The sequence below is a fragment of the Passer domesticus genome, chromosome 34 (assembly GCF_036417665.1).
Source record: "Passer domesticus isolate bPasDom1 chromosome 34, bPasDom1.hap1, whole genome shotgun sequence".
Classification (NCBI taxonomy): domain Eukaryota; kingdom Metazoa; phylum Chordata; class Aves; order Passeriformes; family Passeridae; genus Passer; species Passer domesticus.
Window position 1 is genome coordinate 851,246 of NC_087507.1, and position 27,985 is coordinate 879,230.

The 27,985-nt window shown below is 66.2% G+C and overlaps 3 protein-coding genes and 1 long non-coding RNA gene across 10 annotated transcripts; 1 reads left to right on the forward strand and 3 right to left on the reverse strand.

Annotated features, from left to right (window-relative positions):
- Positions 1–498: 498 nt before the first annotated feature.
- Positions 499–6,923, reverse strand: DNAJB1 (DnaJ heat shock protein family (Hsp40) member B1). Of its 3 annotated transcripts, none has more exons than XR_010351687.1 (4): positions 6,570–6,923; positions 5,008–5,567; positions 1,973–2,618; positions 499–1,878 (listed from the first exon to the last, which is right to left on the reverse strand). XR_010351687.1 is itself a non-coding variant. In XM_064402110.1 (3 exons), the coding sequence occupies exons 1-3, from the start codon at positions 6,778–6,780 to the stop codon at positions 2,388–2,390; spliced, it is 1,002 nt and encodes a 333-aa protein (XP_064258180.1). In that variant the 5' UTR covers positions 6,781–6,923; the 3' UTR covers positions 499–2,387. The 3 variants fall into 3 exon arrangements, 1 of the variants encoding a protein (XP_064258180.1); XR_010351688.1 differs by having other exon boundaries at positions 6,584–6,715; XM_064402110.1 differs by having other exon boundaries at positions 499–2,618.
- A 792-nt stretch (positions 6,924–7,715) lies between these two features.
- Positions 7,716–9,913, reverse strand: LOC135288621 (uncharacterized; the record flags this gene model as incomplete). The annotated part of the gene is made up of 2 exons (XM_064401991.1): positions 9,881–9,913; positions 7,716–9,188 (listed from the first exon to the last, which is right to left on the reverse strand). Coding segments are annotated over exons 1-2 (1,506 nt in total), but the record flags the coding sequence as incomplete, so codon positions are not given.
- Positions 9,914–10,076: 163 nt separating this feature from the next.
- LOC135288713 (very-long-chain enoyl-CoA reductase-like) lies at positions 10,077–25,890 on the forward strand. Its single transcript, XM_064402111.1, is given in 15 exon segments — positions 10,077–10,222; positions 11,649–11,699; positions 13,403–13,454; positions 14,311–14,355; positions 15,185–15,288; positions 15,860–15,975; positions 17,076–17,181; positions 18,163–18,235; positions 19,457–19,500; positions 20,236–20,293; positions 22,880–22,905; positions 22,907–22,969; positions 23,929–23,974; positions 25,727–25,752; positions 25,754–25,890. Coding segments are annotated over 15 exon segments (927 nt in total). The 5' UTR covers positions 10,077–10,207; the 3' UTR covers positions 25,856–25,890.
- Positions 25,891–26,194: 304 nt separating this feature from the next.
- Positions 26,195–27,710, reverse strand: LOC135288720 (uncharacterized). 5 transcript variants are annotated; one of them, XR_010351697.1, is made up of 5 exons: positions 27,308–27,710; positions 27,192–27,247; positions 27,024–27,095; positions 26,793–26,987; positions 26,195–26,254 (listed from the first exon to the last, which is right to left on the reverse strand). It is a non-coding gene; the product is annotated as an uncharacterized LOC135288720 (long non-coding RNA). The 5 variants fall into 5 exon arrangements; XR_010351693.1 differs by having other exon boundaries at positions 27,024–27,043; positions 27,076–27,247; XR_010351694.1 differs by having other exon boundaries at positions 27,076–27,247.
- Positions 27,711–27,985: the final 275 nt, after the last annotated feature.

Sequence of the window (27,985 nt, forward strand, 5' to 3'; positions counted from 1 at the left end):
CGATTTGGGGAGGGGTCCCAGACCCCATTTTTGAGGAGGGGTCCCAGACCCGATTTGGGGAGGGGTCCCAGACCCGATTTGGGGTCCCAGACCCCATTTTTGGGGAGGGGTCCCAGACCCCATTTTTGGGGGTGCTCCGCCCCCCTCTGGGGGTCCGCACCCCATTGCGGGGGGGTCCCTGTGTGATTTTGGGGAGGGGGAGAGAAAACCCTCTGTGCCCCCCCACCCCAAGCCCCCCCCCCCGACGCCCCCTCCCCAAAAAAGCAGCGCCCGCTCGGCTTTGAGGGATTTTTAATCTCGGCCCCTTTTCCGGGCGGTTTCACCCCAAAAACCGCGAGGGCCCCGCCCCTCCCCCCCCGAGCCGCCCGCGGCCCCCCCACCCCCCCCCGGGGGTCCCCCCTGGTTTGGGACCCCCCCCCAAATAAAGGATGAGGGGGGGGAACCCCAAAAAAAGGGGGGGAGGGGATGTGGGGACCCCCACCCCAAACACAGCCCGGGGGGGGGGGTGCAAGGACGGGTGGGGACCCCAAAATGGGGGGGGGGCAAGGAGCCGGGGACCCCCAAAATGGGGGGACAGAGACCCCCAAAATGGGGGGAGGGGTGAGAAAAACACCCAGAGACCCCCAAAGTGGGGGGACAGAGACACCTGAAGACCCCAAGACCCCCAAAACTGGGGGTCATGGACACCCGAAGACCCCCAAAATGGGGGGGACAAGGACACCTGAAGACCCCATGACCCCAAATTTGGGGGAGGGGGGCACCTGGGGACCCCCGAGACCCCCAGAATGGGGGGACAAGGACAGCTGGAGACCCCCAAAATGAGGGGGTCGAGGACACCCAGAGCAGAGGGGGGGACAAGGACACCCCAAGACCCTGAAAGCCACTTTGGGACCCCCCAAAAGGGCACAAAGGAGACACCAAAATCCCCTGAGATAGCGGGGGTGACCCCAAAACCCCCCGAGATCGGGGACAGGGAAACCCCAAAATCCCCTGAGATAGCGGGGTGACCCCAAAACCCCCCGGGACAGCGGGGTGACCCCAAAATCCCCCAGGAGAGCGAGGTGACCCCAAAACCCCTCGGAGCTCTGACTGGGGACAGGGACACCCCAAAACCCCCCGGGACAGCGGGGTGACCCCAAAACCCCTCCAGGACTGGGGACAGGGACACCCCAAAACCCCCTGAGATAGCAGAGTGACCCCAAAACCCCCCGGGACAGCGGGGTGACCCCAAAACCCCTCCAAGACTGGGGACAGGGACACCCCAAAACCCCCTGGGACAGGTGGGTGACCCCAAAACCCCCCGGGACCCCCAAAATGGGGGGAGTCAAGGACACCTCAAAATCCCCCGGGACAGCGGGGTGACCCCAAAACCCCCTGAGATAGCAGGGTGACCCCCCAGGAGGGTGGGGTGACCCCAAAACCGCTCTGAGCTCCGAGACTGGGGACAGTGACACCCCAAAACCCCCGGGACAGCGGGGTGACCCCAAAACCCCTCCGAGATCAGGGACAGGGACACCCCAAAACCCCCGGGACAGCGGGGTGACCCCAAAACCGCTCTGAGCTCTGACTGGGGACAGGGACACCCCAAAACCCCCTGAGATAGCAGAGTGACCCCAAAACCCCTCCAAGACTGGGGACAGGGACACCCCAAAACCCCCCGGGACGCCAGGGTGACCCCAAAACCGCTCTGAGCTCCGAGATGGGGGGGACAAGGACACCCCAAAACCCCCTGGGACAGCGGGGTGACCCCAAAACCCCCTGAGATAGCAGGGTGACCCCCCAGGAGGGTGGGGTGACCCCAAAACCGCTCTGAGCTCCGAGACTGGGGACAAGGACACCCCAAAACCCCCCTGAGACAGCGGGGTGACCCCAAAACCCCTCCGAGATCAGGAACAGGGACACCCAAAACCCCCTGAGATAGCGGAGGTGACCCTAAAACCCCTCCAAGACTGGGGACAGGGACACCCAAAACCCCCGGGACAGCGGGGTGACCCCAAAACCCCTCTGAGATCAGGAACAGGAACACCCCAAAACCCCCGGGACAGCGGGGTGACCCCAAAACCCCCTGAGATAGCGGGGTGACTCCAAAATCCGCCGGGAGAGCAGGGTGACCCCAAAACCCCCCAGGAGAGAGGGGTGACCCCAAAACCCCCCTGGGACAGGCAGGGACACCCCAAAACCCCCCTGGGACAGGCAGGGTGACCCCAAAACCCCCGGGTCAGGCAGGGACACCCCCAAAACCCCCCTGGGACAGGCAGGGTGACCCCAAAACCCCCCTGGGACAGGCAGGGACACCCCAAAACCCCCCGAGGAGGAGCCCCCCCGAGCCGGGGGTGTTCCGGGGGGTCCCCCCGAGTCCGCGGCCCCCGGGCGGGGTTTGGGGGGCCCTAGGGGGGCAGGATCTGCTCCAGGAGGGGCTTGGAGGCCGGGGCGATCCTGTCGGGGAACTTGACCTCGAACTCGATGACGAGGTCCCCGCGCTGCTCCGGGCAGCGGGGCAGGGGCAGCCCCTCCCCCGGCACGCGGCGCTTCACCCCCGGCTTGAGCACGTCCTGGAACACCATGGGCAGCGAGCGGCCGTCCAGCGTGGGGACCGTCACCGTGCAGCCACACAGCGCCTGGGGACAGCAGGGGACACGTCAGGGACACGTCAGGGACATGGGGACATCGGGACAGGTGAGTGACATGGGGACACAGGGGACACAGGGCTGTCCCACGTCCTGGAACACCATGGGCAGCGAGCGGCCGTCCAGCGTGGGGACGGTCACCGTGCAGCCACACAGCGCCTGGGGACAGCAGGGGACACGTCAGGGACATGGGGATACAGGGGACATGGGGACATGTCAGGGACATGGGGACACAGGGGACACAGGGGACACACGGGTGTTCCATGTCCTGGAACACCATGGGGAGGGAGCGGCCGTCCAGCGTGGGGACGGTCACCGTGCAGCCACACAGAGCCTGGGGACAGCAGGGGACATCAGGGGACACGTCAGGGACATGGGGACATGGGGACAGGTGAGGGACATGGGGACACGGGGCTGTCCCATGTCCTGGAACACCATGGGCAGCGAGCGGCCGTCCAGCGTGGGGACGGTCACCGTGCAGCCACACAGCGCCTGGGGACAGCAGGGGACACATCAGGGACATGGGGACATGGGGACAGGTGAGGGACACAGGGGACACACGGGGTGTCCCACGTCCTGGAACACCATGGGCAGCGAGCGGCCGTCCAGCGTGGGGACGGTCACCGTGCAGCCACACAGCGCCTGGGGACAGCAGGGGACACGTCAGGGACATGGGGACAGGTCAGGGACAGAGGACATGGGGACAGGTCACTGACAGGGGACAGGGTGGACAGGTCAGCGCTGGGCCAAGGGACACCCCCAGCATGGCCCCACCACCCAAAGTGACCCCACAGTGACCCCTGGAGTGACCCCAAAGTAATCCCACAGTGACCCCAGAGTGACCTCAGAGTGACCCCAGAGTGACCCCCGGCCATCCATCGTGTCCTGCCACCCCCCAGAGTGACCCCCTCCCCACCATGTCCCCCCACCCAAGCTGGCCCACCTGTGACATCCCCCCGGTGTCCCCACCAGGACCAACCCACCCCGGTGCCCCCAGCCAGACCAACGGCCCCGCTGTCCCCACCGAGGCTGACCTGGGCCACCAGGGCCACACTGCCACACTGCCCCCACAGCCAACACTGCCACCACTGCCACCACTTCAACACTGCCACCACTGCCACCACTTCAACACTGCCACCACTGCCACCACGGCCACCACTGCCACCACGGCCACCACTGCCACCAACCCCAGACCGGCCCGTGTCCCTCCAGGACCAGCCCTGTCCTGATGTCCCCACCAAGCCCACCCAGCCCTGATGCCCCACCAAGCCCACCCATCGCCAACATGCCCACCAACTCCAAACCTTGATGTCCCCCCCAAGCCCACCCACGCCCGTGTCCCCCAAGCCCACCCACCCCAATGTCCCCCCCACTGCCACCCACCCTCAATGTCCCCACTGTCACCCATCTCCAATGTCCCCACCAAGCCCGCCCATCTCCAACATTCCCACAAACAACAACCCCTGGTGTCCCTCCCAAGCCCACCTACCCCAGTGTCCCCCAAGCCCACCCATCTCCAACATGCCCACCACCACCAACCCTTGATGTCCCCTCCAAACCCACCCACCCCCTGGTGTCCCCCCAAGCCCACCCACCCCAATGTCCCCACCAAGCCCACCCACCCCAATGTCCCCCCCACTGCCACCCACCCTCAATGTCCCCACTGTCACCCATCTCCAACGTTCCCACCAAGCCCACCCAGTCCTGATGTCCCCAAGCCCCCCCCACCCCAATGTCCCCACCAAGACCACCCCATCTACAATGTTCCCACTAACGCCAACCTCTGATGTCCCCACCAAGGCCACCCAGCCCTGATGTCCCCACCAGGACCAACCCATCTCCAACATTCCCATCAAGATCAACCCCTGGTGTCCCCACCAAGGCCACCGCAGCCCCAGTGTCCCCACCAAGCCCACCCAGCCCTGATGCCCCACCAAGCCCACCCATCGCCAACATTCCCACCAACTCCAAACCTTGATATCCCCACCAAGGCCACCTCATCTCTAATGTTCTGGACCACCAAGCCCACCCACCCCTGATATCCCCACCAAGCCCACCCATCTCCAACATGCCCACCAACACCAACCCTTGATGTCCCCCCAAGCCCACCCACCCCAATGTCCCCCCAAGCCCACCCACCCCTTGATGTCCCCTCCAAACCCACCCCTCAATATCCCCCCCAAGCCCACCCACCCCTCAATATCCCCCCCAAGCCCACCCACCCCTCAATATCCCCCCCAAGCCCACCCACCCCAATGTCCCCACCAAGCCCACCCATCCCCTGACGTCCCCACCAAGGCCACCCATCTCCAATGTTCTGGACCACCAAGCCCACCCACCCCAATGTCCCCCAAGCCCACCCACCCCGCGTCCCCCCGACCTGGCGCAGGCTGATCCTGGCCGGGTAGACGATGTCGGAGCCGTCGCGGCGGAACACGTCGTGCGGCTTGTCCTTGAGCACGAACACCACGTCGGCCGGGATGTTGTTGGGGGTCTGGTCGCCCTCCTTGGGGAAGGTGATCTTGGTGCCCTCCTTCCAGCCCCGCTTCACCTCGATGGTCAGGATCTTGTCCTCGTTCCTCACCGTCTTGCCGTCGGGGCCCAGGCGCTTGTGGGAGATCTTCATCTTCTTGGTGCAGCCGCTGTAGATCTCCTCCAGCGACACGCGCAGGTCGTACAGCACCGGGGGGTCCTGCTTGCGGCCCTCGCCGCCCCGGCCCCGCGGGAAGCTGACGCTGCCGAAGCCCCCCACGTGGAAGGTGTTGAAGGCCTCGTCGCCGTCCTCATCGTCGCCGTTGCGCTGCACGAAGAAGGTGTCGAAGGGGTTGCGCCCGTCGAAGAACTCGGCGAACATGGCGTGCGGGTCGCCGCGGAACGTGTAGGTGAAGGTGGGCCCGTTGGAGCCCCCCGGCCCGGGGGTGGGGGCTCCCCCTTTCAGCCCTGGCGGTGTTGGGGGGGGACGGGGAGGTGCCCATCAGCCCCCCGGCCGCGGCGCCGCGGGGCGAGCCGCGGGCAGGGCGTGGGGCGGCCAGGGCGTGGGGAACCGGTTCTGCCCGTGGCGCCGACGCCGCTGACGGGCCCGGACGGGCCCCAACAGGCCCAGCCGGCTCCAGCGGCCCCCCCCGGCACGCCCCGGCGCCCTCCCGGCCCCCCCCGGGCGCTGCCGGCCACGCGGGCGCCGAGCCCCCCGCGCCCCCCGCGTGCCACGGCTGCCACCGGCCTGCCCACCCTGCTGTGCGCACCCCCAAACCCTGTCACCTGTGTCTGTCACCTGTCCTCATCCCCTGCCCCCCCACCTGGCCCTGTCACCTCTGCCTGTCACCTGTCCCTAGCCCCTGTCCCCTGTCCTCATCCCCTGTCCCCTCACCTGTCCCTGTCGCCTGTCCCCCCACCTGGGCCTGTCACTTGTGCCTGTCACCTGTCCTTACCCCCTGTCCCCTCACCTGTCCCTGTCGCCTGTCCCGTCATCTGTCTTCACCTCCTGTCCCCTCACCTGTCCTCACCCCTGTCACCTGTCCCCCTCATCTGCCCCCCTCACCTGTCCTCACCCCCTGTTCCCATCCCCTGTCCCTCTCACCTGTCCCTGTCACCTGTCCCTGTCACCTGTCCCAACCCCATCCCCCCCCACCTGCCTGGCTGTCACCCCAAGCCCCCCACCCCTCACTCCGCCCCCCAATCTCCCCCTCACCCCCCCCACTGCCCCTCCCCACACCCCCTCTGACCCTGAGCCCCCCTTCTCACCTGCCCCCTGACCCCCTCACTGCCCCTCCTGTGCCCCCCCAGCCCCCTCCCCACCCGCCCCTCACCCCTCCCGTGCCCCCAGCCCCCTCCCCACCCGCCCCTCACCCCTCCGTGCCCCCGGCCCCCTCCCCACCTCTCCCTCACCCCTCCGTGCCCCCAGCCCCCCGGCCCGGCCCCCCGGCCCCCGGCGCCGCCGCTCACCCTCCTCCCCGTACTTGTCGAAGATCTCCCGTTTTTTGGGGTCGCTGAGCACGTCGTAGGCCTCGGCCACCTCCTTGAAGCGCTGCTCGGCGCCGGGGGAGCGGTCCTTGTCGGGGTGGCAGCGCAGCGCCTGCCGCCGGTACGCGCGGCGGATGTCGGCGGGCGAGGCGCCCCGCGCCAGCCCCAGCGTGCGGTAATAGTCCTTGCCCATGGCCGCCCCCGCCGCTCTGGCACCGGGCACGGCCGGGCTCCGCGGGACGGGCGCGGGGAGGGAGCCCCGGGGGGCGGGGGGGACGGGGAGGGACCGGCAGGGACGGGGAGGGACGGGGAGGGACCGGGGATGGAGCAGGAGGGATGGGGAGGGACCGGGGATGGAGCAGGAGGGATGGGGAGGGACCGGGGATGGAGCAGGAGGGATGGGGAGGGATGGGGAGGGATGGGGAGGGATGGGGAGGGATGGGGAGGGATGGGGAGGGACCGGGGATGGAGCAGGAGGGATGGGGAGGGACGGGGGAGAGACGGGGAGGGATGGGGAGGGACGGGGAGGGACCGGGGATGGAGCAAGAGGGATGGGGAGGGACCGGGATGGATGGGGATGGGGATGGGGATGGGGAGGGACCGAGGATAGACCAGGAGGGATGGGGCGGGATCGGGAGGGACCGGGGAGGGATGGGGAGGGATGGGGGAGGGATGGGGAGGGACGGGGAGGGAGCAGGGATGGATTGGGAGGGACCGGGGAGGGACCGGGATGGATGGGGAGGGACCGGGAGGGACGGGGAGGAACCGGGAGGGATGGGGAGGGACGGGGAGGGATGGGGAGGGACCGGGGATGGAACAGGAGGGATGGGGGAGGGATGGGGAGGGATGGGGAAGGACCGGGAGGGACGGGGAGGGACCGGGGATAGACCAAGAGGAATGGGGATGGATGGGGAGGGATGGGGATGGACTGGGATGGAGCAGGGATGGATTGGGAGGGACCGGGGAGAGACGGGGAGGGACGGGGAGGGACCGGGAGGGAGCGGGAGGGAGCGGGAGGGATGGGGAGGGATGGGGATGGAGCAGGGATGGATGGGGAGGGACCGGGGATGGAGCAGGAGGGATGGGGGAGGGATGGGGAGGGATGGGGAAGGACCGGGAGGGACGGGGAGGGACCGGGGAGGGACCGGGGAGGGACCGGGGATAGACCAAGAGGAATGGGGATGGATGGGGAGGGATGGGGATGGGGATGGGGATGGGGAGGGACCGAGGATAGACCAGGAGGGATGGGGAGGGACCGGGATGGATGGGGAGGGACCGGGGATGGAGCAGGAGGGATGGGGAGGGACGGGGAGGGATGGGGAGGGACCGGGGAGGGACCGAGGATAGACCAAGAGGAATGGGGATGGATGGGGATGGATGGGGAGGGATGGGGATGGACTGGGATGGAGCAGGGATGGATTGGGAGGGACCGGGAGGGACGGGGAGGGACGGGGATGGAGCAGCGATCGAGCAGGGATGGATGGGGAGGGACCGGGAGGGACCGGGAATGGGGCGGGGAGGGATGGGAATAGACTGGAGAGGCACCGGAGAGAGACCGGGGAGTGACCAAGGAATGGATGGGGAGGGAGCGGGGGTGGAGCGGGGGAGAGACCGGGGAGAGACCGGGGAGGGACCGGGGAGGGACCGGGGAGGGACCGGGGAGGGACCGGGAATGGGGCGGGGAGAGGAATGGACCGGGGGAGGATTGGGGATGGAGCGGGGAGGGAGCGGAGAGGGACCAGGGAGGGATGGGGAGAGGGATGGAGCGGGGGAGGGACCTGGGAGAGACCGGGGAGAGACCGGGGAAAGACCGGGAATGGGGCGGGGAGGGACCGGGGATGGAGCGGGGAATGGATGGGGAGAGACCGGGGAGGGACCGGGGATAGACGGGGAAGGGAGCGGAGAGGGACCGGGGATGGAGCGGGGATGGAGAGCAGAGAGACCGGGGAGGGACCGGGGAGAGGGATGGAGAGGGGGAGGGACCGAGGAGAGACTGGGGATGATGGGGAGAAGGAGGGACCGGGGATGGATCGGGGAATGGATGAGGATGGAACGGGGAAGGGACCGGAGAGAGACGGCGAAAGGACCGGGAAATGAGTGGGGATGGAGCGGGGAGGGACCGGGGGGGACCGGGGGATGGAGGGGGAGAGGGCTGGACCAGGGATGGACCGGGAGGGACCGAGAATGGACCGGGGAGGGATCGACGGATGGAAGCGGACCGGGGGAGGGACCGGGGGAGGGAACGGGAGGGAATCGGGAGGGAGCGAGGGAGAGGGGGCGGGAGGGAGCGGGGATGGGAACGGGGAGGGAAAGGGACGGGGAAGGGAACGGCGGAGGAACCGGGCAGAGAAACGGGGATGGGAACGGGATAGGAACGGAATAGGAACGGGATGGGAACGGGGGAAGAACCGGGGGGAGCGGGGATGGACCAGGGAGGAACCGGGGAGGGAAACGGGATGGGAACGGGGATGGGCCGAGGAGGAACCGGGGTAGCCGGGAGGAACCGGGACGGGAGCGGGGGAAGGAGGGGCCCGAGGCTTGCGGGGCTGTGGCTGTCACCTCGGTGCCACCCGAGCCTGTCACTGCACGGCGACACCGAGCCTGTCACCGCACGGTGTCACCGCCGGAGCCTCTGCCCGCCCCCAGGCGTGGCCCCGAGCGTGTCCCCGGCTCCGGTGACACCGCGGGCAGCTCGGGGACACGGGGACACGGGGACATGGACATGGGGGGACACGGGGACAGGGAGGACATGGGGGACAGGACACGGGGACATGGGGGGACACGGGTATTGGACACCTGGGGACAGGTGGCCAAGGGGACATGGGGACACAGTGAGGGACAGGCCCCCCCACGCCATTGTCCCCATGACCAGGAGTCCCCACGGCCCCATGGTCACTGTCCCAAAGTGTCCCAAAGTGTCCCCACGGCCCCAGAGTCACTGTCCCAAAGTGTCCCCAATGTCCCAAAGTGTCCCCCAGCCCTGCCACACCCCCCGGGCCCCTGGGGTCCGACCTGCCCCACCCCGGGCTGTGTCCCAGCGTGTCCCCACGGTGTCCCCAGGACCCCCCCAGCCTGCCAAGACCCCCCAAAACCCCCGGGACCCCCCAAACCCCCGGGACCCCCCCAAAACCCCGGGACCCCCCAAAACCCCCCCCGCCCCTGTGACCCCTCCCATCCCCCATGCCCCCCCACCCCCAACCCCCCCCCGCCCCCCCCTTTGCCCCCCCAAACCCCCCCCGACCCCCCCAGCCCCCCTTAGACCCGCCCAGGTCCCCACGCGGTGCTTGCCCCGCCCACGCCGCGCTCCCATTGGCTGATCCGGCCATCGCTCCACGCTCAGCCCCGCCCCCGGCGCGCTCCCATTGGCTGCCCTGGCCGTCACTCCCGGCCCCGCCCCCGCCTCCCATTGGCGGAGGCGCCCTCAGGCGTTCGCGTTGCCGCGGCAACCGGCGCGGCGGGAAGGGGCGAGCGCGCGGGCGGAGCCGCCGCGTCCTGATTGGCCGCGCCCAGCCACGCGCGCGGCGCCGATTGGCCGCGCCGCGGGCCCCGCCCCCCGCGGGGCTGAGGGGCGGGTCACGTGGGGGCGGCGGGGGCGGCGGGAGCGGCGGAGCGCAGCGGCCATGAAGCACTACGAGGTGAGGCGGCCGCGCTGCCCGCGGCCCGGCCCGGCCGCCGCCGCCGCCGCCGCGGCCCCGCGCGCCCGGCAACGCCGGCTCCGCGCGGCGCCATCGCCGCGGGCCCCGCGCAACCCGCGCGTTCCGCCCCGGGGCAAGCGGGACGCGCTGTGCGCATGCGCGGCGGGGGCGCGCTGTGCGCGTGCGCGCCAAGGCACGGCGGCTGAGGGTGACGGGGCGGAGCTTGGGGCGGGGCCTCACTGAAGGGGTTCGGGAGGGGGGCGTGGTCTCGGTGGAGGGGCGGGGCTTGGGCTCCCGGGGGTCCCGGAGGGTCCCGGAAGGTTCTGGAAGGTCCCGGAGGGTCCCGGAAGGTTCTGGAAGGTCCCGGAGGGTCCCGGGCGGGCCCCGCCGCCCCCGAGGTCGCAGCAGGGCCGCGGTGACCCCGGGAGGGCCCCGCTGTCACCCCCGAGCGCCACTGTCACCGTCAGTGCCACCGTCATTGTCACTGTCACTGTCACCATGCCTCCAGTGCCACCCCCGAGCCACCTCCAGGGCCACTAGTGCCACCCCTAGTGCCACCCCAGGGCCACCTCCAGGCCATCCCCCGAGCCACCCCCGAGCCACCTCCAGAGCCACCTGCAGTGCCACTTCCGGGCCACCCCCTAGTGCCACCCCAGGGCCACCTCCAGGGCCACCACGGGGCCACCTCCAATGCCACCACAGGGCTACCCCAAGACCACCCCGAGGGCCACCATGGGGGACACCTCCAGGGCCACTCCCGAGCCACCCGGGGCCACCCCGGGGCCACCTCCAGGGCCACCCCCTAGTGCCACCCCAGTGCCACCCCCGAGCCACCTCCAGAGCCACCTGCAGTGCCACCCCAGTGCCACCACGGGGCCACTACGGGGCCACCCCCAGTGCCACCTCCAGAGCCACCGCGGGGCCAGCCCCAGGACCACTCCAGGGCCACCCCCGAGCCACCGCGGGGCTACCACAGGGCCACCCGGGGCCACCTCTAGGGCTACCACGGGGCCACCCCCCCGAGCCACCCCTAGTGCCACTCCCGGGCCACCTCCAGAGCCACCTGCAGTGCCACCCCAGTGCCACCCCCAGTGCCACCAGGGGCCACCCGGAGTGCCACCCCCGAGCCACCTCCAGGGCCACTACGGGGCCACCCCCGAGCCACCCCAGGGCCACCAGGGGGCCACCTCCAGTGCCACCCCCGGGCCACCCGGGGCCACCCGGGGCCACCCGGGGCCAGCCGGGGCCGCCCGGGGCCACCGGGCTATATTTATCGCGCCTGTGATCGGGTGTCATGGCGCTGGCGGTGGCTGCCCGCGAGGGCGGCGCGGTGGCCCCGCTGTCCCCGCTGTCCCCGCTGTCCCCGCTGTGGCCCGCGGCGGGCCCCGCGCGCCGCCCCCGCAAGTGCCCCGTGCTCTTCTTCGAGGTGGAGATCCTGGACGCGCGCAGCAGGGAGAAACTGTGCTTCCTGGACAAGGTACGGGACACGGGGACAGGGACAGGGACAGTGGGGACATGGGGACATGGAGACACCAGGGACAGGGACAGGGACGGGGACAGGGACACACAGGGGACAGGGACAGGGACAGGGGGACACGGGGACAGGGACAGGGGGACACGGGGACAGGGACAGGGACAGGGACAGGGGGACAGCAGGGACACGGGGACGGGGACAGGGACAGGGACAGGGGGACAGCAGGGACAGCAGGGACAGGGACAGGGACAGGGACAGGGGGACAGCAGGGACACGGGGACAGGGACAGGGGGGACACGGGGACAGGGACAGGGACAGCGGGGACAGGGGGACAGCAGGGACAGGGACAGCAGGGAAATGGGGACAGCAGGGACATGGGGACAGGGACAGGGGGACAGGGACAGGGACAGGGACAGGGGACAGGGACAGGGACAGGGATGGGGACACAGATAGCAGGGACAGGGACATGGGGACAGGGTTGGGGACAGGGACGGGGACAGGGGATAGGGACAGGGACAGGGATGGAGACAGGGACAGGGACAGCAGCGGGGACACCGGGACATGTGGGGGGAGAAGGGACACCGGGACATGTGGGGGGACGGGACACTGGGACATGGGGGAATGTGGGGACATGGGGGACATGGAGGGACACGGGGACAGGCAGATATGGGGGGACACGGGGGGGACACGTGGATGTGTGAGGGGACAGGGGACACAGGGACATGGGGGGATGTGGGGACATGGGGACGTGTGAGGGGACGGGGGGGAAACATGGGGACATGTGGGGGCACGGTGGGGACACAGGGGGATGTGGGGACATGGGCATATGGGGACAGCAAGAGGGGACATGGCGATATGGGGACGGGGGGACATGGGGGGGACACGGGGATGTGGGGGGATGTGGGGACACAGGGACGGGGGGGGGACAGGGGACATGGGGATGGCAGGACATGGGCACGTGGGGACAGCAAGAGGGGACAGGGGGACACGGGGGGGACATGGGGGGACAGGAAGGGACAGGGACAGAGGGGAAGAGGGGGGATATGGGGACAGCCCAGGGGGACAGGGGGGGATATGGGGGGACACAGGGGGACATGTGAAGGGACAGGGGGATGTGGGGGACACAGGGACATGGGGGGACAGGGAGGGATGTGGGGACAGGGGGGGACATGGGAGGGGACAGGGGGACACGGGACATGTGAGGGGATGGGGGGACAGGGGGGACTCGGGGACATGGGAGGACATGGGGACAGGAAAGGGGGACATGGGGGGACAAGGGGGGACGTGGGGACAGAGGGGGACAGCAAGAGGGGACACAGGGGACATGGGGATGAGGGGACATGGGGGACAGTGCAGGGGGACACAGGGACAGCACGGGTGGGACAGGGGGGACTCGGGGACATGGGGGGACTTGGGGAGACACGGGGACAGGGCAGGGGGGGACATGGGGACAGCGCGGGGGGACACAGGGGGACAGGGGGGCATGAGGGGACATGGGGGGACATGGGGACAGCACAGGGGGACGTGGGGGCACAGGGGGGACAATGGGACATGGGGGGACATGGGGACACAGGCACACGGGGGAACACGGGGACAGCACGGGAGGGGACACGGGTGGCTGGGAGGGGACACGGGGATAGCATGAGAGGGGACACGGGTGGCCTGGCGCTGTCCCCGTGTCCCCTGAGCGCTGTCACTGTCCCCAGGTGGAGCCTCAGGCCACGGTGGCCGACATCAAAAACCTGTTCAGCAAGAGCCGTGAGTGGGGACAGGGACACGGGGACAAGGGGACAGGGACAGGGATGGGGACAGGGATGGGGATGGGGATGGGGATGGGGATGGAGACAGGGGGACAGGGACAGAGGATGGGGACAGGGACGAAGATGGGAACCCCCAGGGCCATGGGAACCCTCAGTGTGTCTGGAACTTGTCACCAGGCCATGGGGACATGTCACCGTGTCACTGAGCCATGGGAACCTCTGTCATGGCCCGGGACTTGTCCCAGGGCCACCACGGTCACTGTTGTCACCGGAGACCAGCATGGAGCCCTGTCCCCCTTGGCTGTCCCCATGGGGCTGTGTCCCCACAGTGCCACTGTCCCTGTCCCCTCGGTGGCCCTGTCCCTGCAGTGCCACTGTCACTGTCCCCTCAGTGCCACCGTCCCTGTCCCCTCGGTGGCCATGTCCCTGCAGTGCCACTGTCACTGTCCCCTCAGTGCCATCCCTGCTGTCCCCTCAGTGCCACACCCCATTGTCCCCTCAATGCCACACTGCTGTCCCCTGGTGCCACTATCTCTGTCCCCCACAGTGCCACTGTCCCTGTCCCCACGATGCCACCACCACTGTCCCCATGGGGCTGTGTCCTCGCAGTGCCACCTGCTGTCCCCTCAGTGCCACCCCTGCTGTCCCTTCGTGCCACCCGCAGTCCCTCTGTGGCCATGTCACCACAGTGCCACCATCCCTGTCCCCCCAGTGCCACCCCCGCTGTCCCCTGGTGCCACCCCCGCTGTCCCCACAGTGCCACCCCCGCTGTCCCCTGGTGCCACCCCCCGCTGTCCCCACAGTGCCACCCCCCGCTGTCCCCTGGTGCCACCCGCTGTCCCTCTGTCCCACAGATCCCCAGTGGTACCCGGCGAGGCAGTCCCTGCGCCTGGACCCCAGTGAGTGCCACCGCGCCGTGCCTGTCCCCAGCTGTCCCCAGGGTATCCCCACGTGTCCCCAGGGATGTCCCCAGATGTCCCTAGCTGCCCCCAGGCGTCCCCAGGGATGTCCTCAGGTGTCCCCCCGCTGTCCCTAAGGTGCCCCACGTGTCCCCAACTGTCCCCAGCTGTCCCCAGGCATGCCCAGGTGTCCCCAGGGATGTCCCCACGTGTCCCCAGCTGTCCCCAGTGTTCCCCAGCATCCCCAGGTGTCCCTCAGGGCTGTCCCCAGGTGTCCCCAAGCACCCCCCAGGTGTCCCGGGTGTCCCCAGGGATGTCCCCAGCTGTGCCAGGTGTGCCCCCAGGTGTGCCCAGATGTGCCCTAGGTGTGCCCAGGTGTGCCCCAGATGTGTGCCAGGGGGTGTGCAAGGAGTGCTGGGTCTGTGCCAGGTGTGCCCCAGATGTGCCAGCTGTGTCCCAGGTGTCTTCAGGTATCCCTCAGGGATGTCCCCAAGTGTGCCCAGGTGTGTCCCCAGGGTGTCCCAGGGGTGTCCCCAGCTGTGCCAGGTATGCCCAGGTACCCCCCAGGTGTGTGCAGGGGTGTCCCAGGGGTGTCCCCCAGGTGTGTGCCAGCTGTGCCCCGGCGGTGCCAGCAGTGCCAGCTGTTCCAGCTGTGCCCCAGCGGTGCCCCAGCTGTGCCCCAGGTGTGCCAGGTGTGCCCCAGCTGTGCCAGCTGTGCCCCAGCGGTGCCCCAGCTGTGCCAGCTGTGCCCCAGCGGTGCCCCAGGTGTGCCAGCTGTTCCAGCTGTGCCCCAGCTGTGCGCCAGCTGTGCCAGCTGTGCTCTCTGCAGAGGGGCGCTCGCTCAAGGACGAGGACGTGCTGCAGTCGCTGCCCGTGGGCACCACGGCCACGCTCTACTTCCGGGACCTGGGGGCGCAGATCAGCTGGGTCACGGTGAGGGCACCTGGCTGCCACCTCTGTGCCACCTCTGTGTCACCTGTGTGTCACCTGTGTCACCTGTGTCACCCCTGTGTCACCTGTGTCCCCTTCCGGGACCTGGGGGCGCAGATCAGCTGGGTCACAGTGACGGCACCTGTGGCATCGGGGTGCCACCTCTGTGCCACCTGTGTAACCCTTGTGTCACGTGTGTCATCCCCTGTGTCACCTGTGTGTCACCTGTGTCACACCTGTGTCACCCCCTGTGCCACCTGTGTCTCTGTGTCCGTCTGTCCCTCTCTGTCTCTCTCTCTCTGCTCCTGGATGTCCAACGTCCCCTGTCACCTGTCCCAGGTGTTCCTGACTGTCCCCTCACCTGTCCCAGGTGTCCCTGACTGTCCCTGTCCCCTGTCCCTCACCTGTCCCAGGTGTCCCTGACTGTCCCCTCACCTGTCCCAGGTGTCCCTGACTGTCCCTGTCCCCTGTCCCCTCCCCTGTCCCAGGTGTTCCTGACGGAGTACGCGGGCCCCCTGCTCATTTACCTGTCCCAGGTGTCCCTGACTGTCCCCTGTCCCCTCACCTGTCCCAGGTGTTCCTGACGGAGTACGCGGGCCCCCTGCTCATTTACCTGCTGTTCTATTTCCGGGTGCCGTTCCTGTACGGGCCCCGCTACGACTTCACCGCCAGCCGGCACCGCGTGGTCCAGTGAGACACGGGGGGACACTGGGGACACTGGGGACACTGGGGACACTGGGGACATTGGGGACATTGGGGACACTGGGGACATTGGGGACACTGGGGACACTGGGGACACTGGGGACATTGTGGGGACATTGGGGACACTGGGGACACTGGGGACACTGGGGACAATGGGGGGACAATGGGGACACTGGGGACACTGGGGACACTGGGGACATTGGGGACAATGGGGACACTGGGGACACTGGGGACATTGGGGACACTGGGGACAATGGGGACACTGGGGACACTGGGGACATTGGGGACACTGGGGACAATGGGGACACTGGGGACAGTCACTGCCAGCCGACACCGTGTGGTCCAGTGAGACACCGGGGGGACACTGGGGACACTGTGGGGACAATGGGGACACTGTGGGGACAATGGGGACAATGGAGACAATGGGGATTGGGGACAATGGGGACAATGGGGACAGTCACCGCCAGCCAGCACCGCGTGGTCCAGTGAGACACGGGGGGACACTGGGGACACTGGGGGACATTGGGGACATTGTGGGGACACTGGGGACACTGGGGGGATTGGGGACAATGGGGACATTGGGGCGATGCTGGGGACACTGGGGACATCTCGGGGACTTCAGGGACATTGGGAACATTGGAGGCATTGGGGATGTTGGGGACACCTTGGAGACATTAGAGGGACATTGGGGACAATGGGGGAACATTGGGGATGTTGGGGACACTGGGGGGACATTGGGGACAGTGGGGACACTTGTGCATGTTGGAGACAGTGGGGACACCTTGGAGACACTGGGGACATCACGGGGATTGGGGACACTGGGGACATCGGGGACATTGGGGACAGCAGGGACACTCGGGGATGTTGGGGACACTGGGGACATCTTGGGGACATTGGGGGCATCAGGGGGCTTGGGGACAGCGGGGACACTGGGGACATTGTGGAGCCTGGGGACATTGGGGATGTTGGGGACAACGGAGGATTGCAGGGGACATCGTGGAGACACCGGCGAGGTGCTGGGGACAGGGGGGAGGTGTCCCAGGTGTGTCCCAGTGTCCCCAGTGTCACCCGGTGTCCCCTGTCCCCAGCCTGGCGTGCTGCTGTCACTCGTTCCACTACGTCAAGCGGCTGCTGGAGACGCTCTTCGTGCACCGCTTCTCGCACGGCACCATGCCCCTGCGCAACATCTTCAAGGTGTGATACCTCTGCCACCTGTGTGCCACCTGTGCCACCCCCCTGTCACCTGTGTCACACCCCCAGCACCGCCCTGGCACCAGTGTCACTGCCCTGTCCCCTCCCTGTCCCCATCCCTTCTCGCACGGCACCATGCCCCTGCGCAACATCTTCAAGGTGTGACACCTGTGACACCTCTGTCACTTGTGTGCCACCTCTGTCACCTGTGTCACACCCCCAGCACTGCCCCAGCATAGCCCTGTCCCCTCCCTGTCCCTGTCCCTGTCCCTGTCCCTGTCCCTGTCCCTGTCCCCGTCCCCGTCCCCGTCCCCGTCCCTGTCCCTGTCCCTGTCCCTGTCCCCTCCCTGTCCCTGTCCCCCCCAGTTCTGGCGTGGCACTGATCCTGTGCCACATCTCTGAGGTGTCACTGTCACCTGGGTCACCTCCCTGGCATGTCCTGGGCACTTGGGTCACCTCAGTGTCCTCCTGTGTCACCCCTGTCCCCTCCAGGTCCCCTCTGTGTCACCTCTGCCACCTCCTGTCCCCCGCCCAGCCCTGACCCCATGTGACATCGTCCAGGTGTCACTGTCACCTGGGTCACCTCAGTGTCCCCTGTGTCACCTCTGTCACCTCCTGTCCCCATCCAGCCCTGATCCTGTGTGACATCATCCAGGTGTCACTGTCACCTCAGTGTCCCCTGTGTCACCTCTGCCACCTCCTGTCCCCGCCCAGCCCTGACCCCATGTGACATCGTCCAGGTGTCACTGTCACCTGGGTCACCTCAGTGTCCCCTGTGTCACCTCTGTCACCTCCTGTCCCCATCCAGCCCTGATCCTGTGTGACATCGTCCAGGTGTCACTGTCACCTGGGTCAACTGCCCGTTCTCCCGAGGCCACCCCACTGTCCCCGTGTCCCCTCCGTGGCAGCACTGCACACCTGGCTGTCCCCAGGTGTCCCCAACGTGTCCCCAAAGTGTCCCCAACGTGTCCCCAATGTCCCCAGAACTGCACCTACTACTGGGGCTTCGCGGCCTGGATGGCGTACTACATCAACCACCCGCTGTACACCCCGCCAGGTGAGTGACACTGTCACTGTCACTGTCCCTGTCACTGTCACTGTCACTGTCACTGTGTCACTGTCACTGTCACTGTCCCCATTACATCAACTACCCGCTGTACACCCCGCCAGGTGAGTGACACTGTCACTGTCCCTGTCCCTGTCACTGTCACTGTCACTGTCACTGTGTCACTGTCACTGTCACTGTCCCCATTACATCAACTACCCGCTGTACACCCCGCCAGGTGAGTGACACTGTCACTGTCACTGTGTCACTGTGTCACTGTCACTGTGTCACTGTGTCACTGTCACTGTCACTGTGTCACTGTGTCACTGTGTCACTGTCACTGTCACTGTGTCACTGTCCCTGTCACTGTGTCACTGTGTCACTGTCACTGTGTCACTGTCACTGTGTCACTGTCGCTGTCACTGTCACTGTCACTGTGTCACTGTCACTGTGTCACTGTGTCACTGTCACTGTCACTGTGTCACTGTCACTGTCACTGTCCCTGTGTCACTGTGTCACTGTGTCACTGTGTCACTGTCACTGTCCCATTACATCAACCACCCGCTGTACACCCCGCCAGGTGTCACCTGTGAGTGTCATTGTCACCTGTCACTGTCACCTGTTACCTGTTTGTGTCAGTGTCACCTGTCACTGTCACTGTCCCTATCACCTGTCACTGTCACCTATTGCCTGTCCTTGTCACCTGTCCCTGTCCCTGTCACCTGTCCCTGTCCCCTCTGTGTCCCCACTGTCCCCATCACCGTGTCCCCCTGTCCCCCTGTGCCTCCAGGGGACACGCGGGGGGTGTGACTGTCCCTGTGCCTGCCACCCCCGTGTCCCCCGCAGGAGGGGACAGTGGGGGTGTCCCTGTCCCTGTCCCTGTCCCCATCCCTGTCACTGTCCCTGTCCCCATCCCTGTCTCCCTCCCTATCCCCTCTGTCCCTGTCCCCTCTGTCCCCATCCCTGTCCCTGTCACTCACCCCATTCCCACTCCTGTCCCCTCTGTCCCCATGCCTGTCCCCATACCCCTCAATGTCCCCTCTGTCCCTGTCCCTGTCGCCATCCCTGTCCCTGTCCCCGTCCCTGTCCCCTCTGTCCCTGTCCCCATCCCTGTCCCTGTCCCTTTCCCTGTCCCTCTGTCCCTCTGTCCCCTCTGTCCCTGTCCCTGTCCCTCTGTCCCCTCTGTCCCCTGTGTCCCCTCTGTCCCTGTCCCTGACCCCCGCTGTCCCCCAGCCTACGGTGACGAGCAGGTGAAGCTGGCGCTGGCCGTGTTCCTGGTGAGTCTGGGGGGCTGGGAGGGTTTGGGGGGCTGGGATGGGGGTTTGGGGGGGCATGGGGGCGTTTGGGGTTTGGGGGGTCCCAGTGCGGCTTTGGGGGTCCCAGTGGGGAATTTGTGGGGGCCGTGGGGGGGGGGGGGTTGGGTGGTTTGGGGGGGGGCTGGTTTGTCCTGTTTTGGGGGGCTGGGGGCTTTGGGGGGGCTGGGATGGGGATTTGGGTGGATTTGGGGGGGCCATGGGGGGGTTTGGGGTGGGGGGGGCCATGGGGGTTCGGGGGGGATGGGATGGGGGGGGTTGGGGGGGCCATGGGAGGTTTTGGGGTCCAGGGGGATTTGGGGTCGGGGGGTTTTGGGGGGGCTGGGGGGATTTGGGGTCGGGGGGGGTCCCAGTGTGGGGCTGGGATTGGGGGTTTGGGGGGGGGGCCGTGGGGGAGGTTTGGGGGGGCTGGGATGGGGGTTTGGGTGGTTTGGGGGGGCTGGTTTGTCCTGTTTTGGGGGGGCTGGGGGAGTTTGGGCTGTCTCAGTGGGGCTGGGGGGGTTTGGGGTTGGGGGGTTTGGGGGGTTCCAGTGTGGGGCTGGGATGGGGGTTTGGGGGGGCTGGTTTGTCCTGTTTTGGGGGGGGCTGGGGGAGTTTGGGGGGTCTCAGTGGGACCAAGGGCACACTGGGGGGTCCCTGGGGGGGTCCCAGTGCCACCCCCCCTCCGAGGGTCCCCCGTGACCCCCCGTGCCCCCCCAGTTCTGCCAGCTCGGGAACTTCTCCATCCACGTGGCCCTGAGGAACCTGCGGCCCGCGGGTGAGGGGACAGCGGGGACAGAGGGGACAGCCAGGGGACAGCCAGGGGACAGCCAGGGGACAGCGGGGACAGCCAGGGGACATTGGGGACAGCCAGGGGACAGGGGGGACAGCCAGGGGACAGTGGGGACAGCCAGGGGACAGGGGGGACAGCCAGGGGACAGTGGGGACATTGGGGACATTACAGACACTGGGGACAGCCAGGGGACAGCAGGGACAGAGGGGACAGTGGGGACAGCCAAGGGACAGGAGGGGACAGAGGGACAGCAGGGGACAGGAGGGGACACTGGGGACAGACAGGGGACAGCGGGGGACAGTGGGGACAGGAGGGAACATTGGACAGCCAGGGGACATTATGGACACTGAGGACAGCCAAGGGACAGTGGGGACAGGAGAGGACAGAGGGGACAGGAGGGGACAGTGGGGACAGCCAGGGGACATTGGGAGCAGTGGGGACAGTGGGGGGACAGTGGGGACATTACGGACATTGGGACAGCCAGGGGACACTGGGGACATTGGGGGCAGTGGGGACATCAGGGAGACACAGGGACATCGGGGACAATGGGGACAATTGGGAGATTAAGGACATCAAGGACACTGGGGACACTGGGGACATCAGGGGGATTGGGGGGGCCCTGGGGACACAAGGGAACACTGGGACACGGGGACATCAGGGACACAGAGGACACGTGGATCTCGGGGACGTTGGGGACGTTGGGGACACGATGGAGCAGAGGCCACAAGGACGTGTGGGAGCAGCCGGGGCTTGCAGGGACAGGAGGGGACACAGAGGGGTGGCACCTGTCCGGGGGGGTGGCCTGGGGGGTGACACGTGTCCTGGGGGGTGTCACCTGCATGTCCCCGTGTCTGGGGTGTCACTGGTGTGTTCCCTGTGTCCCTGGGGTGTCACCGGTGTCATCTTGTGTCCCCGTGTCCAGGGGTGTCCCCTGTGTCACCAGTGTCCCCCCTGTCCCCACGTGTCACTGGTGTCACTGGTGTCCCCATGTCCCCGTGTGCCCCCTGTGTGTCCCTGTGTCCCACAGGATGTCACCGGTGTGTCACCATTGTCCCCCCCATGTCTGGGAAGTGTCACTGATGTGTCCCTGTGTCACCAGTGTGTGTCCCCACGTGTCACTGATGTCCCCCCATGTCCCTGTGTCCTCGTGTGTCACCGGTGTCCCTGTGTCCCGTGTCTGTTGTCACTGTGTGTCACTGTGTGTCCCCTGTGTCACTGTCTCTGTGTCACTGTCCCCATGTCTCCGTGTCCCTGTGTCACTTTATGTCACTATGTGTCACTGTCACTGTCCCCGTGTCCCCGTGTCACTGTCCCCGTGTCCCCGTGTCACTGTGTGTCCCTGTGTGTCACTGTGTGTCCCTGTGTCACTGTCTCTGTGTCACTGTCCCCATGTCTCCGTGTCCCTGTGTCACTGTATGTCACTGTGTCACTGTCCCTGTATCCCTGTGTCCCTGTGTCACTGTGTGTCCCTGTGTGTCCCTGTGTGTCCCTATGTGTCACTGTGTCCCTGTGTCACTCTGGTCCCTGTGTCACTGGCCCCATGTCACTCTGTCACTGTCCCTGTCACTGTCCCCATGTCACTGTCCCCATGTCCCCGTGTCACTGTCCCTGTCCCTGCAGGCTCCAAGGCACAGAAGATCCCGTACCCCACCCGCAACCGCTTCACGTGTCCCTGTGTGTCACTGTGTCACTGTCCCTGTCCCTGTGTCACTGTCCCCTGTCCCCCGCAGTTCCAAGACTCGGAAGATCCCGTACCCCCACCCGCAACCCCTTCACGTGTCACTGTGTCGCTGTCCCTTTATCCCTCTGTCCCCGTGTCACTGTGTGTCCTGTGTGTCACTCTGTCCCTGTGTCACTGTCCCCGTGTCACTGTCCCTGTCCCTGTGTCCCTGTCACTGTCCCCGTGTCACTGTCCCTGTCCCCGTGTCACTGTCCCTGTCCCCGCAGGCTCCAAGACGCGGAAGATCCCGTACCCCACCCGCAACCCCTTCACGTGTCACTGTGTCACTGTCCCTGTCCCTGTGTCACTGTGTGTCACTGTGTGTCACTGTCCCTGTATCCCTGTGTCCCCGTGTCACTGTCACTGTGTCCCTGTGTGTCACTCTGTCACTCTGTCCCCGTGTCACTGTCCCTGTCCCCGCAGGCTCCAAGACGTGGAAGATCCCGTACCCCACCCGCAACCCCTTCACGTGTCACTGTGTCACTGTCCCTGTCCCCGTGTCACTGTCACTGTGTGTCCCTGTGTGTCACTCTGTCACTGTGTCACTGTCCCTGTCCCCGTGTCACTGTCACTGTGTCCCTGTGTGTCACTCTGTCACTGTGTCACTGTCCCTGTCCCTGTGTCACTGTGGGTCACTGTGTGTCACTGTCCCTGTATCCTGTGTCCCCGTGTCACTGTCACTGTGTCCCTGTGTGTCACTCTGTCACTGTGTCACTGTCCCTGTCCCTGTGTCACTGTGTGTCACTGTGTGTCACTGTCCCTGTATCCCTGTGTCCCCGTGTCACTGTCACTGTGTCCCTGTGTGTCACTCTGTCACTCTGTCCCCGTGTCACTGTCCCTGTCCCCCGCAGGCTCCAAGACGCGGAAGATCCCGTACCCCCACCCGCAACCCCTTCACGTGGCTCTTCCTGCTCGTGTCCTGCCCCAACTACACCTACGAGGTCAGGGACACCCGGGGACACCTGGGGGGGGACACCTGGGGGGACACCTGGGGGGACACCTGGGGGGGACACCTGGGACACCTGGGACACCTGGGGGGTGTGACAGCCCTGGGGGACACCTGGGGACACCTGGGGGGGACACCTGGGGACACCTGGGACAGCCCTGGGGACACCTGGGGACACCTGGGGGGGGACACCTGGGACACCTGGGGGGGACACCTGGGGGGGACACCTGGGGACACCTGGGGGGTGTGACAGCCCTGGGGACACCTGGGGACACATGGGACCGTGTTACAGCCCTGGGGACAGCCCTGGGGACACCCAGGGGGGATGTGACAGCCCTGGGGACAGCCCTGGTGACACCCAGGGTGTGACAGCGCTGGGAGGGATCAGTCCTGGTGGCGGGGGGAACAACAGCCCTGGGGACACCGGGGACAGTCCTGGGGACACCCTGGGGGGGACAGTCCTGCGGGGCCCTGGGGACACCTGGGGGATGTGACAGCCCTGGGGACAGCTGGGGACACCTGAGGACACCTGGGGGGACACCTGGGGGGGGGTGTGTGACAGCCCTGGGGGACACCTGGGGACGTGTAACAGGGGACACCCTGGGGGGGGACAGTCCTGCAGGGCCCTGGGGACACCTGGGGGGACACCTGGGGACACCTGGGGGGGGACACCTGGGGGGTGTGACAGCCCTGGGACACCTGGGGGAGAACATGGTCATGGGGGCGGATGGGACATGGGGACACCTTGGGGGGGTGTGACAGCCTTGGGGACACTGGGAACAGCCCTGGGGGACACCTGGGGACGTGTGACAGCCCTGGGGACACCTGGGGACGTGTGACAGCCCTGGGGACAGCCCTGGGGACACCGGGGACAGTCCTGGGGACACCCCAAAGGTGACACCCCGAAGGTGACACCCATGGGCGACATTCCCACCCCCCCCCTTTGTCCCCCAGGTCGGCTCCTGGATCGGTTTCACCATCATGACCCAGTGCCTGCCCGGTGAGGGGACACGGGGGGACACGGGGGGACACGGGAGGGGGGTGGCACCCGGAGACCCCGGCTCTGTGTCCCCTGTGCCACCCCGGGTCCCTGTGCCACCCTGGGGTCCCCGTGTCCCCTCTCCCTGTGTCCCCCTGTGCCACCCCGGGGTCCCTGTGCCACCCTGGGGTCCCCCTGTCCCCTTCTATCTGTGTCCCCTGTGCCACCCCCGGGGTCCCCAGGGATTTTGGGGTGATTTGAGTGGATTTTGGGTGGATTTTGGGATGATTGGGGTGGATTTGGGTTGGATTTTAGGGTGATTTGGGTGAATGGGGTGAATTTTGGGTGGATTTTGGGGTGATTTGGGTGTGATTTGGGTGGATTTGGGGTGATTGGATTTTTGGGTGGATTTAGGGGTGATTTGGGTGGATTTGGGTGGATTTTGGGTGGATTTGGGGTGATTTGGGTGGATTTTGGGTGGATTTAGGGGTGATTTGGGTGGATTTGGGGGAATTTGGGGTGGATTTGGGTGGATTTTAGGGTGATTTGGGTGGATTTGGGGGTGATTTGGGTGGATTTGGGGATATTTGGGGTGATGGGGTGGATTTAGGGGTGATTCGGAGTGGATTGGGGAATTTGGGTTGGATTTTGGGGTGATTTGGGGTGATTGGGCAGATTTTGGGTGGATTTGGGTGTTATTTGGGTGGATTTGAGGGTTTTTGGGGTGGATTTGGGTTGGATTTTGGGGTGATTTGGTTGGTGATGGGGTGGTTTTAGGGGTGATTCGGGGTGGATTTGGGTGGATTTTGGGATGATTGGGGTTGGATTGTGGGTGGATTTTGGCGTGATTTGGGTGGATTTGGGGGTATTTGGGGTGGATTTGGGTGGTTTTAGATTTGGTGGATTTGGGGCGGATATTGGGGTGTTTGGTGGATTTGGGATGGATTTTGGGTGATTTGGGGGAATTTACAGGTGTTTGGGTTGGATTTGGGGATTTGGGGAGATTTAAGGAGATTCTGGGGGGATTTGGGGTGGATCTGGAGGGATTTGGGGTGGTTTAGGTGGATTTGGGGTGGATTGGGGGGATTTGGGGTGGATTTGGGTGGGATTCAGGGTGGTTTAGGTGGATTTAGGGGTGATTTGGGGTGGATTTTGGGGGGATTCGGGGTGGATTTGGGTGGATTTGTGGTGTTTTCAGTGGATTTTGGGGGATTTGTGTCGGATTTGGGGTGGATTTTGGGGGATTTTTGTTGGATTTGTGTTGGATTTGGGGGTGATTCTTAGGGGATTTCAGGTGGTTTAGGTGGATTTGGGGTGGATCTGGGGTGGATTGGGGAATTTGGGTTGGATTTAGGGGTGATTTAGGAGGGATTCAGGGTGGATTGGGGGGGATTTGAGGGGATTTGAGTGGATTTGGGGTGGATTTAGGGGGATTTTGGGCGGATTTGGGTGGATTTTGAGGGGATTTGGGTGGATTTTGAGGGGATTTTGGGCGGATTTGGGTGGATTTTGAGGGGATTTGAGTGGATTTTGGGGTGGATTTAGGGGATTTTGGGCGGATTTGGGTGGATTTTGAGTGGATTTTGGGGTGGATTTAAGGGATTTTGGGCGGATTTGGGTGGATTTTGAGGGGATATGGGTGGATTTGGGTGGATTTTGAGGGGATTTGAGGTGTCCCCCGCGGTGCCAGCGCTGTCGCTGTCCCGCAGTGGCGCTGTCCCCGCGGTGTCCCCGCGCTGTCCCCGCGGTGCCAGCGCTGTCGCTGTCCCGCAGTGGCGCTGTTCTCGCTGGTGGGGTATCGTGCAGATGGCGATCTGGGCTCAGGGCAAGCACCGCAGTTACCTGCGCGAGTTCCGCGACTACCCCCCGCTGCGCTCGCCCATCGTGCCCTTCCTGCTGTGACACCGTGGGGACACCTCGGGGACAGCCCGGGGACAGCCACCCAGTGTCCCCCTCCCTGCTGTCACACAGTGAGGACATGCCCAGGACATCCCCCAGTGTCCCCTCCCTGCTGTGACACCCTGTCCCCCGCTGTCCCCCTCCCCGCTGGCACACCCAGGGACACCTTGGGGACACCCGGCTCTCTGCTGTCCCCTCCCTGCTGTGACACCCTGCTGTGTCCCTGCCAGTCGTGCCCTGAGCCCTGGGGACAGTGAGGGGACAGGGGACGCGAGCCCCTTGTCATCCTGGTGTCACAGCAGGACACGGCAGTGTGGCCCCGCTGTCCCCTGTCACCTCCAGGTGCCATCCCCGGTGTCACCCTCCCTGGTGGCAGTGTTACTTTCAGGGTGGCAGTGTCACCTCCCCAGTGGCAGTGTCACATCCAGGGTGCCATCCCGGTGGCAGTGTCACCTCCAGGGTGCCATCCCCCGGTGTCACCTCTCCGGTGGCAGTATTACTTTCAGGGTGACAGTGTCCCCTCTCTGGTGACAGTGTCCCCTCTGCAGTGGCAGTGTCACATCCAGAGTGACAGTGTCCCCTCCGTGGTGGCAGTGTCACCTCCAGGGTGCCATCCCTGGTGTCACCTCCCCAGTGGCAGTGTCCCCTCCCCGGTGGCAGTGTCACATCCAGACAGTGTCCCCTCTCCCGGTGGCAGTGTCACATCCAGACAATGTCACCTCTGCGGTGGTGGGCAGTGTGTCCTCCCCAGTGGCAGTGTCACCTCTGCGGTGGCAGTGTCACATCCAGACAGTGTCACCTCCCCGGTGGCAGTGTCCCCTCCCCGGTGGCAGTGTCACCTCCAGACAGTGTCACCTCCCTGGCGGCATGTGTCACCTCCAGGTGCCATCCCCGGTGTCCCCTCCCTGGTGCAGTGTTACTTTCAGGGTGGCAGTGTCACCTCCCCAGTGGCAGTGTCACCTCTGGTGGCAGTGTCACCTCCCTGGTGCCAGTGTCACATCCAGGCAGTGTCCCCTCCCCCGTGGCAGTGTCCCCTCTCTGGTGGCAGTGTCACCTCCAGGTGCCATCCCTGGTGTCCCCTCCCCAGTGGCAGTGTCCCCTCCCCGGTGGCAGTGTCACATCCAGACAATGTCACCTCTGCGGTGGCAGTGTCACATCCAGACAGTGTCACCTCCCCGGTGGCAGTGTCCCCTCCCCGGTGGCAGTGTCACATCCAATGTCACCTCCCCGGTGGCAGTGTCCCCTCCCCAGTGGCAGTGTCCCCTCCCCGGTGGCAGTGTCACATCCAGACAATGTCACCTCTGCGGTGGCAGTGTGTCCTCCCCAGTGGCAGTGTCACCTCCCCGGTGGCAGTGTCACATCCAGACAGTGTCACCTCCCCGGTGGCAGTGTCCCCTCCCCAGTGGCAGTGTTACTTTCAGGGTGGCAGTGTCACCTCCCCGGTGGCAGTGTCACCTCCCCAGTGGCAGTGTCCCCTGCAGCGCTGCCCCCGTCACCCACAGCCACCCCTGGTGACACCGCGGTGTCACCCCACGTGTCCCCTGCCCAGTGCCACCCCTCCCCGTCCCCGCAGGTGACAATAAATGCCATCCCCCTCCCGCGTGTGGCCTGTCACTGTCCCCTCCCAGGGGACACCTCTGGGGACAATCCCGCTGTCCCCAGGCTGGGGGGGGGGCGGTGGCTTCGCGATGTCCCCAAGAGCAGCGACGAGCCAGCGCGGTGTCACCCGACAGCTTTACTGCGGGGTGGCCTCGTCACTGTCACCGGGGTGTCACTCAGTGTCACTTGGTGTCACTCAGTGTCACTTTACAGCTTTATTGGGGGGTGGCTTCCTGTCACCGTCACTCAGTGTCACTCAGTGTCACTCAGTGTCACTCGACAGCTTTACTGCGGGGGTGGCCTCGTGTCACCGTCACCGGGGTGTCACTCAGTGTCACTCAGTGTCACTCGACAGCTTTATTGCGGGGTGGCCTCGTGTCACCGTCACCGGGGTGTCACTCAGTGTCACTCAGTGTCACTCGACAGCTTTATTGCGGGGGTGGCCTCGTGTCACCGTCACCGGGGTGTCACTCAGTGTCACTCTGTCACTCGGTGTCACTCAGTGTCACTCGACAGCTTTACTGCGGGGTGGCC

Excerpts from the sequence above, each read along its gene's own strand:
- DNAJB1 (XM_064402110.1), bottom strand. The coding sequence starts at position 6,780 with ATGGGCAAGGACTATTACCGCACGCTGGGGCTGGCGCGGGGCGCCTCG. Across the intron at positions 5,568-6,569 it reads CGACAAGTACGGGGAGGAGG|GGCTGAAAGGGGGAGCCCCC; the intron begins GTGAGCGGCGGC and ends CAACACCGCCAG. Across the intron at positions 2,619-5,007 it reads CCAGGATCAGCCTGCGCCAG|GCGCTGTGTGGCTGCACGGT; the intron begins GTCGGGGGGACG and ends TGCTGTCCCCAG.